This window comes from Pungitius pungitius, chromosome 1, assembly GCF_949316345.1.
Source record: "Pungitius pungitius chromosome 1, fPunPun2.1, whole genome shotgun sequence".
In the NCBI taxonomy this organism is placed as follows: domain Eukaryota; kingdom Metazoa; phylum Chordata; class Actinopteri; order Perciformes; family Gasterosteidae; genus Pungitius; species Pungitius pungitius.
This window is the reverse complement of record NC_084900.1, coordinates 23,991,990-24,007,482: the sequence shown is the minus strand read 5'-3', so window position 1 is coordinate 24,007,482 and position 15,493 is coordinate 23,991,990. Positions and strand designations below refer to the sequence as shown.

The 15,493-nt window shown below is 44.2% G+C and overlaps 1 protein-coding gene across 1 annotated transcript in view; it reads right to left on the bottom strand.

Annotated features, from left to right (window-relative positions):
• Window positions 1-9,434, bottom strand: part of mtor (mechanistic target of rapamycin kinase) — a 69,688-nt gene extending 60,254 nt beyond the window's left edge. The window contains exons 1-14 of the mRNA XM_037478579.2: window positions 9,278-9,434; window positions 8,695-8,839; window positions 8,405-8,513; window positions 6,349-6,581; window positions 4,840-5,040; window positions 4,619-4,753; window positions 4,265-4,540; window positions 3,517-3,625; window positions 3,210-3,393; window positions 2,968-3,096; window positions 2,570-2,814; window positions 1,939-2,148; window positions 1,523-1,728; window positions 548-670 (exon numbers count right to left, since the gene is read on the bottom strand). Of these exons, the coding sequence (XP_037334476.2) occupies window positions 548-670; window positions 1,523-1,728; window positions 1,939-2,148; window positions 2,570-2,814; window positions 2,968-3,096; window positions 3,210-3,393; window positions 3,517-3,625; window positions 4,265-4,540; window positions 4,619-4,753; window positions 4,840-5,040; window positions 6,349-6,581; window positions 8,405-8,513; window positions 8,695-8,823 (2,289 nt within the window). The 5' untranslated portion in view covers window positions 8,824-8,839; window positions 9,278-9,434. The remainder of the gene's footprint in view (window positions 1-547; window positions 671-1,522; window positions 1,729-1,938; window positions 2,149-2,569; window positions 2,815-2,967; window positions 3,097-3,209; window positions 3,394-3,516; window positions 3,626-4,264; window positions 4,541-4,618; window positions 4,754-4,839; window positions 5,041-6,348; window positions 6,582-8,404; window positions 8,514-8,694; window positions 8,840-9,277) is intronic.
• Between the last annotated feature and the right edge of the window lie 6,059 nt (window positions 9,435-15,493).

Below are 15,493 nucleotides of genomic sequence, written 5' to 3'. Positions count from 1 at the left end.
TCCTCCACCCCCTCAATCTGGACGTCCCGACGAATTGCCTCCGCCAGAGGCTCGATACTGAGAGCAAAAAGAATGGGAGAGAGAGAATCCCCCTGTCTTACGCCTCTCCCTATATCAAAGAAGTCAGAGCATTGTCCGTTAACTCTAATTCTTGATTTGGGATTCTTGTACAACAGCCGAAACCAAAAAGTACATTTTTCACTGAAGCCCATCTCAATTAATGTTTGTTCTAAAAACCGCCAATCTACCCGATCAAATGCTTTCTCAGCATCTAAGCCGAGAAGAATTGACGTTTGAGGACCCTTTGTCATGAGTGACTGCAAGTTTACATGCAAACCCTTTTACATGTTTTTTTTTACCTTCTTGTCACAAAGCTGCTGCCTACACGACCCACAATGCAACTCATCCACTTTAATGTGTGATATTGGAGATCTCCATCTATGTATGTAGGTATGCATACATAGCATGCACTTCACTCAAGTAGCAGACTGGTTCACGTTCACACACACATCAACACCTTCACAAAGGAGAACTTGCAGTCGTGTACCTTGAGGATGGGCTCCATATATGGTCGTATGAGGCGTGGGGCGTTGGAGACCAGATGACCAAGCATACGAGCACTCTGCTCTTTGTTCCTGCCGACACCACTGTGCTCCAACTCTGTTAGGATCTGCAACAGAAATCAAAACAGAGTTACAGTTAGAGGGTCAGTCAACGCGCGGTTTCTTAAAAAAAAAAAACTTCATTGCGTCTTATAAAGGAATTATTTGGATGTTTAATCAGTGCACAATATCACTGTGCTGCCATCTAAAGGTGTCCAATTGAAACAACAGACAAATGATGATACAAAATAAATATTGTATTCATATTCAACATGTGATATTATATTTTTACATTATGTGGATTTATGGATAAAAAACATGTATAATTTGTATAATTTACAAAAATGCCAATGTTTTCCTTATTTACAGCACTAAGAAAAAAAAATATATGTATTCACACGAATGGAGGTTTCCTCTTTTGTGCCCACATACAGGACTGTCTCAGAAAATTAGAATATTGTGATAAAGTTCTTTATTTTCTGTAATGCAATTAAAAAAACAAAAATGTCATGCATTCTGGATTCATTACAAATCAACTGAAATATTGCGAGCCTTTTATTCTTTTATTATTGCTGATTATGACTTACAGCTTAAGAAAACTCAAATATCCTATCTCTAAATATCAGAAAATCATGAAAAAGTATACTAGTGGGGTATTCAACTAATCACTTGAATCGTCTAATTAACTCGAAACACCTGCAAGGGTGTTTCCAGAATGCATGACATTTTTGTTTTTTTAATTGCATTACAGAAAATAAAGAACTTTATCACAATTTTCTAATTTTCTGAGACAGTCCTGTAAAGCCTGACTGGACAGACTTTAACACCGACATGAAGTTCACACTCAAAAATGTATTATTTGTGCCACAGCTGTTAAACATCTGGCTACTCCACGGGTGCCATCGGTTGTGCTCTCCTACCTGGATGAGCATCTTGCGTAGGAAGGGCATGACAAAGGCCGGGTTCATACTGCTGAGGCGCCCGATCGTGCAGATGGCCAGCTCTCTGATCTCAAACACCTCGTCGTTCAGAGCAACAAACAGCGCCTGCAGGTTCTCAGCCTGGGCGAGGTGAGCATCGAAGCGCTCGTCTAGAGATGCCAGCACACAGTATCGAATGTCTGGATCTGCAGGGGGAAAGGGAAATGACAGCAGTCAGCCATCGGGGCTCACCTCTTCGATGTTGACCTCAAATGCATGACATTTCTTATAATTGAATGCTGATACTTGCTTAATTGAGTTTCATTCACAACCATTTTTTAAATAAAACAAAGCTCAATAAATCCACATGCTACTACCATCCCTTTCCTCCTCGTTATATTCTTTTGTGATTTTACCTGGGTCGGTGATCCCAACAACTAACAGCTTGCTGAGCACATCCGCAACAACCTGCACAGCGGTCTGGCTGACAACATGGCCGCTGATCATGTGGATGGAGGGGGTGAGGAGGCGTGAGCAGGTCCGAGCCGCCTCCATGCGGATTTCCTTGTGTTCACTGTTCAGGAAGTGATCGGCGCAGTGGCGCACAAACTGGGTGAGAGAGTGTCCTGGGGAAACAAAAGAGTTCCAATGATCCCTGGGACGGAGGTTTATGCAGACCTTTTGGTCAGAGCAGAAGTATGTTTTTTTGTACTGTAACAAAACCGTACCAAAACTCTAACAAAACCACGCCAGACATCTCTGCAGCTTCCTTCATCATCTAGTACAGACTATGTGCCCCCCCTTCTCCCCCATTACGCTGAATGTGCAGTTTTTTGGAACCACGTACATCTTTTATTACTTCTCATGCTTCAACGCTTTATTTTTAAGAAATGGGGATTTTTTTCTGCTGACTTAACCAAAGATCCCTAGAGTTCGGTGTGTTTTTCCCAATTGGTGAATTTCCATTCCCTGTGTTCAATAAGAAATAAGGATAATAAATAATAAAGTGTTCTGCTATGAAGATGTGTCTCATGCAAAGGCCCTTGCCTTCAAACTCAAAGCTTCCCAGTGTGCGTAGGGCAAGTGTGATGCTGCCCACGTCGCTGGCCTCGGGGATGTTTGTGAGGCTCGGCGACGCCAGCTGGTGAGCCAGGCCTTTGGGCATGCCTGGGTGACGCAGCGGCTTGTGCATCAACACCAGGGAGAGCATCTTCAGCAGGCCATCCTGGATGTCCTTCTTCAACTGGGGGATCTGACGGCTCAGGTCGTACAGCACTGCAGTCAGTGCAGGACTAGATGACCCGGGAGAAAAAGGAAAAAAACGACCCAATCATCCTCAGAGCAGTCATCTTAAGATGAGGTCAAAAAAGTGTGCTGTGGTTTGTTCACTTGTATAACTTGTTAGTTCAAATATTCAGCATAGTAGTGGGACCGGTCCGTCCTACCTGAGGCCCACTGCCAGCATAGGCTCCAGCAGCTCCTTGATGTCTGGTTGGATGCTCGGACCCATGGCTCTGGAAAGCATGCTGATGCAGGTGAACACTGTGGCATCCACCTGCATGGTTTTCTGCCTCCTTCACCCGATAAGAAAGAAAACAAGAGCTAATGGCAAGACTGATGTGATTTCATGTGAACGTTTATGATTGACAGTGTACGGAGCCTTCATGTCATGTATTAAATCACTGACTTGTGTGCAAAGTCCTTGGGTGGCAGGGCGGCCTTGATGATCTCCAGGATCTTCGGGAGGTACGGCTGGATTTCGGTCCTGACAGCGACGACCAGCAGTCCCAGAGCCTGGAACGCGGCCGTCCTCTCCTTCTCCTTCTTCAGACAGGCCAGCAGGTAGCCCATAGTGTCCGACAGGTACTGATCTGCACAGAGGATGGAGGAACCACATTGCAAACCGCTCAACGCGGACATGTATGGACCACGACACAAATCAACCAGGGGGGGGTATGGATATTTTATTACATTAAAACATGGACTCGTCCCACCTGTAAAGGTATTCGGCTGAAAGGCAGCCAGGCGTGGAAGCAGGTTGAGGATGGTCAACTGGATTAGAGGGTTTTTACTCGTCCTGTATTTCAGCACCCACCGACACACCTGGACAAAGGAGAAATTTGCGTCAACTAAGATTTACCTGGCGCTAGAACAGCAGCACTGGCCTTGTGTCGTTGGCATTCTACACATACTCCTCTCATTTCTACATCAGCAATGTTTTGGGAGCTTAGTGGCATCATTTCTTCTCAAAATGTGACTTTTCATGTTGAGTTAACTCACACCTCACTAGTTCCAATAAACCATTGTACGAATGGTTTAAGGTGAACTCCTGGACTAATATGGAGCAGAAGTGGTTTTGTTATAAGAGTATTTCTTGCTTTCAATTTGGTGTCAATGATACTACTTTTTCTCACAGATGATCTTTGCATTAAGAAGGGAATGTAAGGAACAGTGCTGGTTTCAAGACAGAATGTAATGCCAGAGAGAGACGTTTTAATGTCAACAAATGTTCTAACAATTCAAAGACTAAGATACAGATAAGCACTCACATCCTCCGTAAGTGATTTTTTCTTGGGTTGAGTTTTTCCTGAATTATTTTAGCACAATTACAAAGGGACTCTATACGTATAAAAAACATGCAGGGTATACATTTCTTCTTAAGCTTGCAAAATCTATGTTTTAACGCAAAAATTACACAAGAGGGTTTTCTCGGTAAAGCCAGAACTGTTCTGTGAGGCCTACCTGGTCAAATCGGTCCTCCATCAGCTCGCGGCAGTATCGACTCTCCACCAGCGAGCTCTTCACTGGTGCCGGCGTGGCTCCAAAGCTGAGGTAGCCCTGGGGCGTGCTGTAGCCCAGCAGGCCCAGGAGGGCGTTTGACTGCTGGGGCTGCACCGACTGGAAGCTGGTGAAGGGTGTGATGTGTCGGGGTTTGGCTCCAAATCCCATCAGCTCCTTGCAGTACTTATCGTGGACCAGCTGCTGCTGCGTGATCTCCTCCATCTCCTCGCGCATTCGCTGCCATGGGGACAAAGCGGTGAGACGGAGGCTTCGCCTGTGGACATGGGGAATGTGTGCGGTGAGTGCAGCGCTCACCTCTCCCTCCATGCTGCTGATGCGAACCAGCTCATTCATGATCAGGAGAGCACCGTGGACCCTGTCATCGCGATTCATCCCTTTCTCTTTAGCCAAAGTCTCATCAAAGCCTTTTTCTGCCTCATCGAAGGTTTGCTGTTGAAGAAAAAGACAAGCGCTCGTGTCGTCTTTCACAAAGGCTTCAGCGTGGCACGTTACTTCGACACGGCAGAAAGTCTTACTTTGTACCACTGTGGTTTCTGCATTTCCTTGGTCTCCCTCTGTGTGGTGAGGATAAGACAGGCTCGCAGTGCAGAAACGGCCCCTTCTCGGATGGCCTGCTTAGGGTCCCATACTGCGTAAAATATGTTGTCAAAGAAGGGCTGCACTTGCTGAAAGAAGAAGGTGGGTGCGCTCACAGCGAGCTCCCGCAATACCAGCACCTGGGGAAGACAGGGAATTATTAATCGGCTGGTCATTAATTGCTTGTCAAAGAAGATGTGGTGAGGAGAGTGTGGAGTGACGCCGAGAGCGAAAAGTGGTCGGTTCCTCTGTCAGAACAGCAGGTTGGGTGGTCGCTTCCTCTTGTCGCCGATGGTAGGAGCCGATCTCAGTTGGGTATTAAGCGGCATGCAAAGTCCATGTAACATTAAATGAGTATTTTCATGACCATGGGTTTGCCATAAATGTTTTTTTATTGAGGATGTGGCACAACACAGCGACTTGCAAGAACACAAAATACAGCTTTAGAAATGAACACAAAAGGATTCTGTATTTGCTCATAAAGTCTGAAACGAGTCATTTGGCCAATGTTTTGATAACTGACTGAAGCCAACATACAGAGAGCACCAGCGGACCGACTACTACCCCCACACTTATCTTCTCGACCACTAGCCGTCACTGTTTGTTATTTAGCATGCGCTGTCAAAACATATGTCCCTTTATTGTTTTAGCATTGCCATGCCTCGCCATGTTCTCGTCATCCAATCGGCAGGTTGCCAGACCTTCCTTCCTATTAACGGCAGGTCACATGATCTATCGCCACCTTGTGCTGTGCCAAATTCACAAATAAGTTAGAAAAAAAAAAATTACGGCAAACTCATGAAGATACTCATTTAACGTTACATGGACTTTGCATGCCGCTAAATACCCAAGTGAGATCGGCTTGTGCCGCTCTGAAAAAGGATCCTATACCGACCACCCAACCTGGCGTTCTGACAGAGGAACCTTCCACCGACCACTTTTCGCACTCAGCGCCAGAGTGTGAGAGTTTAATGTGTCTGGATGAAATTGTGCCACTTAAATAAAAACTATTCCAGAAATTGTTTGGGGATTATGACAACTTGCATTAACATAACTTAAAAGTATGCTTTAACATAGGCTCCATCTTGCTCCTGTTTTAATCATGTTATGACTGGTTTGTTGACATGGGTAGCAACGTTGTTTTCTGAGCTGAACTAGTTAACTGTATAGAAAATGCTCTCATTTGATCAAATACAGAACATGGCAGCATAGCAGAACAGCATTAAACCCCGCTTACCCTGACACGGTATTTGTGTCTCCTAAACAACAAAGAGTGTGTCCTCCGTCCAGGAAAGCAAGACCATAATGTGCTTTACAAAGTAAAAACTAAAAAGGCAATGGGACAATCTAGTGCGGAACCCTCATCTCTATCACACACCCTGTAAACACCCCTAGGAAGTGGCAGTATTTAACAACAAACAACAGCTGTGTCTCTGTGAGTCACTTACTGCAGCATGGCGTCTTCCCTCATTTCTGTCTGCTCCCAGCCACTCCAGGGCCCTCTTCACCTCAAACTCCACATACTCCGCAGTAAAGGTGTCCCCTGCCATAGACAGGTGGCCCATGGCTTTAGAGGCCATCTCCATCACCACAGGATCGCTGGACGGGAGCAGGTTGCGCAGGTAATTGGCAAAGCGGCTGATCCTGGTAGCATTGCCTCCCTCGACTCCAATCAGACTCACTGGAACAAACGATTGAGTCTGAGTAACATACTTGGGACCGGGGTTCGAAATGACTTAGGACTCTTGGGGGGTCCCCTAAAATGTAACTATAAAAAATACTGAAGACTACCTTTCTACACTGTATACTGCAGTCAAAATTATATTGACAGATTTTAAAGGTGGGATAATGGTCTTGGGATATTTTTCATGGTTTGGGCTAGTCTTCGTATTGTAGTGGTGTCTGGAAAAGTGGATTGGCTATAATCAAACAGGTAACCCTCTAATTCTGGAGCAACAAAGTTACAGCACCTTATATAAATCCCTGACATGACAAAGTGGATAACAGGTCATTTTTTCCTTGAGCAAAGAAGTTAACTAAGTTACCTAAATCCACCAGGTGTACTCATTATGGCAGCACCATGCACCTTCAAAGGGTTTGATCAAATACAAATGGCATTTGTCATCCCTTATGTTAATGGTTGCCCAATGGATTCTAAATTAAGAAAAATAATATTAGCTTCCTAGATAGCTTACCAAGCGCTCATGTACACTCGTTCATGTTCCATCACAACCACCTCCCCCCGAAGAATTTATATATATATATATATATATTATAGTTAGTTAGTCAGCTCAAAATTAAATGGATTATTAATAATGTAATAACAATAACAAAAACTTATTTCACCAGTAAATTACTATTAAACGACAAAAACAATGGGAAAAGGGTATTTTACAACAACAACGAATGCAGCACAAGGCTGGCGAGGCGAATTTCAAGTGAACACAACATCGGTTTGTTTGTCAGAAAACGGCAGCTACAGACTGTTCAGTGAAACACAGACACACTTATACACCGTTTAGCTGTCAGTATTTTAACCGTGGTTGCTCAGAACAATGGAGCGGCGCTGTTTCACTTCCCTCTAACGTCCGTTTTCGGAGCATCAGGGAGAAGCGGGAGGCCTTTAAGTGGCATCTAAATAAGGCACCGAAATCAGAGTTGCTATTCGGTCCGGTAGATAACGGCCGTTAAGACACCGTATTAACGGCCTCGGACCCCCCCCGCCCCGCCCCAAAAAAAAAACTTCGCATCTACACGATTCACGTAGATTACATTTTCCCATTCAAAACTCACAGACTTTAATTAAGTCGTCGCTATCTTTCCTAATCACTGACTGGAAGATTAGGTTGGTATGCTAGCTTTGAATAACTAGTTTAGCTAACTGCTACATGTCCGCTGTTAGCTGGCAGGTTCATACACATACAGCAAGAAAAGTTGACAAACGCACTCTTCTAATCATTACGTTACACTGGGTATCTAAGTTAGTTAATGCAACGTTTGATATAGAAACACCAACTCCAAATATTTTACTATAATAAGCAATTATTATGGAGATATAAACATAATCGAAGCACTTACAGGATTTTCATAAGCGATCTCACTCGTTTTTTTCCGTTTTTGCCGCCTTCAACAATAACCTACGTGTCTGCGCCGGATCTGTGATGCTATTGGCTGCCCTGATTGCTGCCCAATCGCGCTAGGAAATACATTATTTATTATTATAATTATTGTTATAAATATAAAACGTCACTAAAGACCTATAATTTATATAACCTATAAAAACTATGTCATCATTATTGTACTGTCTTCTGTCATGCACCGCCAAGACAATTTCCATGTCCAACATATTATGGCAATAAACGTTTCCTGATTCCTGATTCCTGATCATTTTCAATCATTTTTAATGTTTAAAATATTTGTCGGGGACCCCCCAAAATCATTTCGAACCCTGCTTGGGACACATACCGTTACACACATCTCCGTTATGTCTCAGTTATGGCTTACCTATGGCGAGAATCCCTCCTTTCCTCTCATTCACATCAGAGCTGGACACCAGCTCAAATATGTGGTGGTTCAACTCATCATAGAACGTAGTAGCTTCATCTTGGCTTAACTGTGGAAGGCACAATACATTGAAAAATACAATATATTGAAAAAGCATAATTTGTGGACTAGGTGCCTGAAAAGTCTTCATCTTCACTTGCGAATTTGTTAACAGCTGATTACTCCACAGCTCTCTACAACAATATATTATAACCATATCACTATACATATACTTTATATGCTGTTTTTACCTCTCTGAGTTCTGTAGTCACATAGTGCTGCAGCTCTTTGGCAGATTTTGCTCTGGTGTCTTCATTTCGATTCTTCAGCCCACTGACAAACTGTTGTAGCACAGTGGCTGTTCCTGACATGATCACCATTTGGATGGCTGCTAATCTGCAAAGACACAAACACCGCTGAATTACGCCTTCGCCTGAAACCTGCCGGCTTGTCAAATGATGCAAACGCAACAAAAGAAAGACAAGTTTCAAGACCAAACTTTGTTGTTTACAGAGGCCAATGTTGTTGTTGCTGAAGCTGACGTTTCAGCGAGCTAACGTGTCTAGTTAGCTTCATACGCCTTGCTAACTCAAAGCCATGCCAATCAGAAACAAAACGAGAAGACGACTTTAAATATGTATAGTGCTTTAATGAGTTAACTGACATGTGTAAGTGGTACGCTGTTATGTGAGACACGTTACTCGTTAATACAGAGCCTCGTAAGTCAATCATGCTGGTTTTGTTTAGCTAACGTTTGCTATTGCTAACGCTAGGGTTAGGAGCAAACACTGGAGCAAAGTGTGAGCATAGAGGTAACTTGCTTAGAAAACTTACGCGTTTTTGTTATATGTATCGGCCACTTAATTGCTCTTCGGCTCTTGCAGAATATCTCACATTGTACAAGTGTCTAGCTTACGCAGGGAAATATTAGCTAACGTTAGGTATGGCATTGCTAGGTTAGGTCGGGCCGTCTCCAGCAGGGGACCTACAGCAACCTCACGAGCGTCGTGTTGCGTCGAGCAGCCTGCGCAGAGCTGAACCCATATGGCGCATAGTCCTTGGGAGTAGATTACAGTTTTTAGACACTTTGCTGGAACATTTTTTTTTAACTTTACACTTTATTCCAATATCCATAGAGAAACAAACGGATAAAGATATTTCTTAAAGGAAATATTGTACGTTCTACTCTGATCATTTGAAGAAAACGTTAACTCAGGCCAGCACCAACTGTAATACTAAATATTACATTATATATATATATATATATATTTTATTTTATTTACATATTTGCTTTAACTAAAAAAAGTATTTGGGGGTTTTAGTCATTTGTGGCTAGTGGCTGCAATCTGCCGTCCCTTGTTTGCCTGCAGAACTCCGAGGCGAACAAAAAAGATTATAGCTGACCTCTCATACCTGGCACAGACCTGCAGCCTCCTCCGTCTGGCAGGAGGCTGTAAGCTATCAGAACCAAGTCCTGCCGCCATCAGTTGGTCTCATGAACAAAGTCTGAGTCCCTCACTGACCCAGAAATGTCATCCCGAGGACATTTGCACAGTAGTTCCTAACCATGGAAATATATTTATATAAATACGTGTTTTTACATACTTATCTGTTTATATTGTTCATTTTATTTGATCTTATTTCATTCTATTTTATTATTATTATTTGCAACAGTGACCAAGACAAATTCCTAAATGTGTAAGATACGTTGCAATGAATGGAAATGGGTTTTTTGTTGGATTGGTCAGTGTTTTCCTGCTGATTGACAGGTGGCTTTAATAACCATCTGCATGTTTAGACTTTCTCAATAAAAGTGAGATTAAAGTGGCACTTATTCAGGAGTCACATCTTACCATTAAGGATGGTCATCCTGTCACGGTTTGGGTCTGCTTCTTGTCTTATTTTGTAGTTTTTATGTCTCTTGTGATCCTGGGTAACTTCACTTCCTGCCTTGTCCTGTCTTCCCCTGTAATTGTCTGCCGTGCCTGATCGTTTCCACCTGTGTTCAATCACCTGCACCTCCCTTGTGTATTTAAGCCCTGTGAGTCCCTTGTCTGGTGTGGCGTCATTACATGTCAACGTTCATGTGTCAAGTAAGTCAAGTCTGTTTCGTGGTTTCAAGTCCAGGTCCCTGTTTTTGTCTGTTTTGTTTTCTCCTCCTTCCTCCCTTTTTTGGTTGGAGCGATTTTGAGTTTTGACAATTAAAGTCTTTTATTTTTCAACTCCGCATCTGAGTCCTCCCTCCTTGCCCTCGACCGCGTCCCGCCTGACACATCCTTTACCAGGCACTATTATACAGCTGCTATAGCCTCATGTAACATTAAGAGCTGCGGTGTGTTAGTGGTTCTCAAACAACCTTTCCATCGGTTATAGAAACCTACACTGTAAAAAAAAAAACCTTGTTAAAAATGGTCAAATGACTGTCAGCAGCGGCTGCCAAACAAAAGACGTAAAATTCCTTAATTCAAATGAAGTCTAAAAACCATACATTATTTTAACAATTTTACAAAGAAACCCATTTATTTTAAATATTTTTCCTGTAGTTTTACGATGAAACAAATTTTAATAAAGGGATAACACTGAATATTCTATGGTGAAAACTGTTATTTTACAGATTTTTCCTGTATTAATGTATTCAGGTGTACATTCACATTATCAACCGATTATTCACAAACAGTTCTTCAAGGACCCACAGGAGGAATTGAACAGCTAAAAATGGCATTTCTCCATGTGGGTATCTCGACAAGTGGGTAATTCTGATCATATGAGGACAAACATTACACTGTCTTTTAATTCAGAATCAGAAAAAAGGGACACACTAAGATTCATTGAAAAGTCCTTAGAAGGCTTTGAGAATAAATGTTTATACATTCAAACATGCACCTAATGCTCCTAATTCGTTCCCCTTGATAAAGTCAGATGAATTTACGGTGGTGATTGACAACAACGTTAACAGTTTGTTGTCGGAAAATTCGAGTCCCTCAAGAGCCCTGCAAAAACTATGTGTTCTCTTGTAGTCTTCCTCCATCCAAAGCTAATCTATGTTCCATTTTTCGATGGTCAATGCGTGCGTGGATTTTCTCTTTTGAGCCTCACACGGTGATGGAGGCCGGATTTGCTCTCCGCGCTCTCATAGGTCTGCTCCTTTAAGATAATAATAATAATTTATATGAAAAATAGATATCGTCTCTCGGTTACGTATGTAACCTTCGTTCCCTGAAGGGAACGAGACGCTGCGTAAAGACGCTGTGGGAACGCCCCGCCGTGACCGCGTCATGAAGCGTGTGAAACCTAACCAATGGCGAGCTGGTACGTCATAGCGGGGACGCCGGACCAGGGCGCTATAAAGGGACCCGAAGGGCAGGACCATTCATCTCTGAAAGGCCGAATCGGGTGCCACGGGAAGGCCGGGAGTATGGCAGAACGTTTACGCAGCGTCTCGTTCCCTTCAGGGAACGAAGGTTACATACGTAACCGAGAGACGTTCCCTATCAGGGAACTCGAGCTGCGTAAAGACGCTGTGGGAACACTTATACCCACTCACCATACGAGCAAGTGACCGTGGTGTGAAGTTTTTAAAACGCACACTCGACGAGAGCACCTGTGCTCAAGGCGAGGGTCAGTCCCCGACAGGAGTGCTTCTGCAGCCGCCATACCCCGATAGAATGGGCCCGGACAGCCGAGATGCGGGCTGACCGGCCGATTCATAAGCAAGTGTCATGGCAATAACCATTTACTTGCTGCGGCTCTGTTATACGCCTGGTCCGACGTCAGGAACGGAGGACAGGGTGCCACAAAGGAAGAGAGATGCCCTAAAGGCAGACGGGAAGACCTGTGGAAAACATAGCAGGACCTCCAGTACTGAACCAACCGGGCAGTTAACTGGGTCCGCAGTTGTTCCTACAGCAGGTGGCACCATCTACCGGCATACGCCCTCCTAGTGGCGGGGCTCTGGAGTAGGAGGTGGTCTCTACGACCTCAGTCGAGTGACCGGACCTTCAAGGCGGGCCCTTTCAAGGGCCACGCCCATAGCTTCCAAAGCTCAGGGCGGGGGTGAACTATGGATCCCGACGCCTGAGACAGCAGGTCCGACCTGATGGGGATCTCCACCGGGGGGCCTGCGAGAAGCGATTTTAGGTCCGCAAACCATACGTGGGCCGGCCAGAACGGGGCTACTAACAGTAGGCTGACGCCGTCCTGACGGGGGAAAGCGTACAGGCGCATGCTTTTTGGCCATGCCTGTCCCAAAGCATCCAAGCCGAAAGGGGCGGGGTGTGTGAGTGAGAACCACCGAGGACAATTAGTTGTCTCTGCGGAGGCAAATAAGTCCCTAAAACGGGCCCTTGGGTTAGAAACCTAGGGTGCCTCAATATGACCAGGGCCCTCAGGCAGCGCCGAGTGACTTTGATCAGGCGGTGCTGGTTCCCCCTTGGGGAGAACCCCTTGGTCTTGAGCCACCACTGCAACGGTCTCGAGTGTAACAGGCCGCGAGGGATCACATTGGATGCCGCTGCCAGGAGACCTAGCAGTCTCTGAAACTGTTTCACAGTGAGTGGCTGGCCTAGCCTAACCTGCTGAACAGCAGAGAGGATCGAAACTACCCGAGCGGGAGACAGGTGTGCCCGCATCGTGGTCGAATCCCAAATTACGCCCAGGAAGGTGGTCCTACGTGCTGGGGACAGCACGCTTTTCCTGGTGTTGAGTCTCAGCCCGAGACGGTTGATATAGGCGAGCACAACATCACGGTGTTGGGCCGCCAGGCGCTCGAAGGGCGCTAAAATCAACCAATCGTCCAAATAGTTCAAAATACGGATGCCCTGGAGACGCAATGGCGCCAGAGCTGCATCCACGCATTTGGTGAACGTACGGGGCGAGAGGGCTAGGCCAAAAGGAAGGGAGGATGGGAATATGAAAGTAAGCGTCCTGGAGATCTACCCTGACAAACCAGTCCTCGGACCTGATTTGTGCCGCGATCTGTTTGAGAGTGAGCATCTTGAAGCTTAACTTTGCAACAGCGCGGTTCAAACGGCGGAGATCCAGAATCGGACGCAAACCCCCATCCTTCTTTATGAGCATGAGCCGAAGCGGAGCAGCGGGGAGCACGCCTCATCGAGCCGTCCTCATTGAAGAGAGCTCGTCGGGAGACGCGAGATTGCCACGGCAAATGCTCACAGTGTGCACAGCTAGTCCCCTCAAGGGCTAACTGGGCGTGCTCCATGCCTAAGCAGACAACACACAGGTCGTGTGAGTCTCTGCCCGTAATAAATCGGGTGCACAGGGGAACACATTGGATAGCACTTTATAGCGCTTTGGTCCGGCGTCCCCGCTATGACGTGCCAGCTCGCCATTGGTTAGGTTTCACACGTGCTTCATGACGCGGTCATGCAGGGGCGTTCCCACAGCGTCTTTACGCAGCACGAGTTCCCTGATAGGGAACAGAAAATGTTGTTTTAGTCAGAACTTGTTCTCTAGACTACACTCACAGATGCACAAACTCAAACTGTCACACTCAGACACACTCGCATGTTCACTTGAATCTTATTCATTAAATTATTACCATCATTGTAGTGCAAGTTAAGTAAATGTATACACCACATCTATATACAGCTAAAAAATAACCAAGAGCCATGAGATGAATTTAAAATGGCATTTGTAAATAAATTCATTAGAGGTTTCTTAGTTAGCCTCGCTGGTTTAATGGATCACCGTGTGTCTCCCTTTACAGCAGCTGGATGACAAGTAAACAGCAGCAGCAGAAGAGCTGCTGGAGGCTCCTTATGTTCCCCAATTCAAAACGGGACAACATGGTGCTCTCGTGCCATGTTACGTTTCCGTTGCACATTTTGAACAAGTTACCAAGTCTTTTGAAAGCGAGAGCTACTTCAAGATAATTGAATAGTATAGTACCATAGGCTGTTTGAAAAGAAAAAGATAAACAGGAAGACATTGTCTGATCACATGTTAGTGTTAATTATTCCTCACAATAATTATTAAAAATGATTTCCACAACAATAATGGCAGGAAACAGACATCTTTCAACATTTGAAAGTCAGAGGTATCACATCTCTGATATTTTGGTAATCATCTTTCTTAGAAGTTGTTATCACCAAATAGGTGGCATTTTTATCAAATCTTAAAACCTGTTCACCAATGTAGTCTTACACATGTGTCTCAGTGGGGTTTGTTTGAGTAGCCTACACAGTGTCCTTGGGGAAATTACAGTTTAAACAGAAAAATATATTTCCAAAGAGAAATATTGAACGTGTTATACCACAATTTGAATGAAAAGTTAATTAATACCACCAACTGAAACTATACTTTCTAAAATAGTCACATCATAGACACACACAAAAAGTATTTTTTGTATATATGCAAACTCTAATGTGCAAAAGCATTGTACCTGATTTCCTAAATCTTTGATTTTTAATGTCTACAAATCAGTCAAGTGTAAAGAATTCACAAAAAGGTGAGAATCAATTGCAACATGGCCTCTCCTTATTCATATGTAATTACAATCAGAACATGTGAAAAGCAACATGTGTGGTGAGTATGGTTGATGTACGTGTGGCTGTTGTAAAATTCTTAATCCTCAAGGGGGAGACATTGTCCAGGTAAACAACCAGCTTTGCTTTATAAGAGAAAAATATTGATTGCATAAAGCTCTGAACGGTAACATTTACAACAGTGCCTCTATTATCTCTATTAAACCTGTACTTTTTTTTAGTGGCAGGATATTAGATGATGTCAAATCATCAAAATGAACCATATTTACCATCTTCTTTTACATCATAGGCATCATTAGGTTGAGGTCATGGTGTGATACTTCCATAGTCACTAAATATGAAGAATAATACCATGGATGAGCATTTGGTTTGAAGTAGTCTGGAAGACCCACATGTCGTCTTTTAAACGCACACTGGAAATTTTGTGTGTCAGCGAGGGGGGACTGCCCCACAACGATGAAACACACATGCAGTCACTTCAACACACACATAGGAAATGCTTGAATACCATAAATGCATGGACGCTCACAGCCACCTAAAGGGCTCT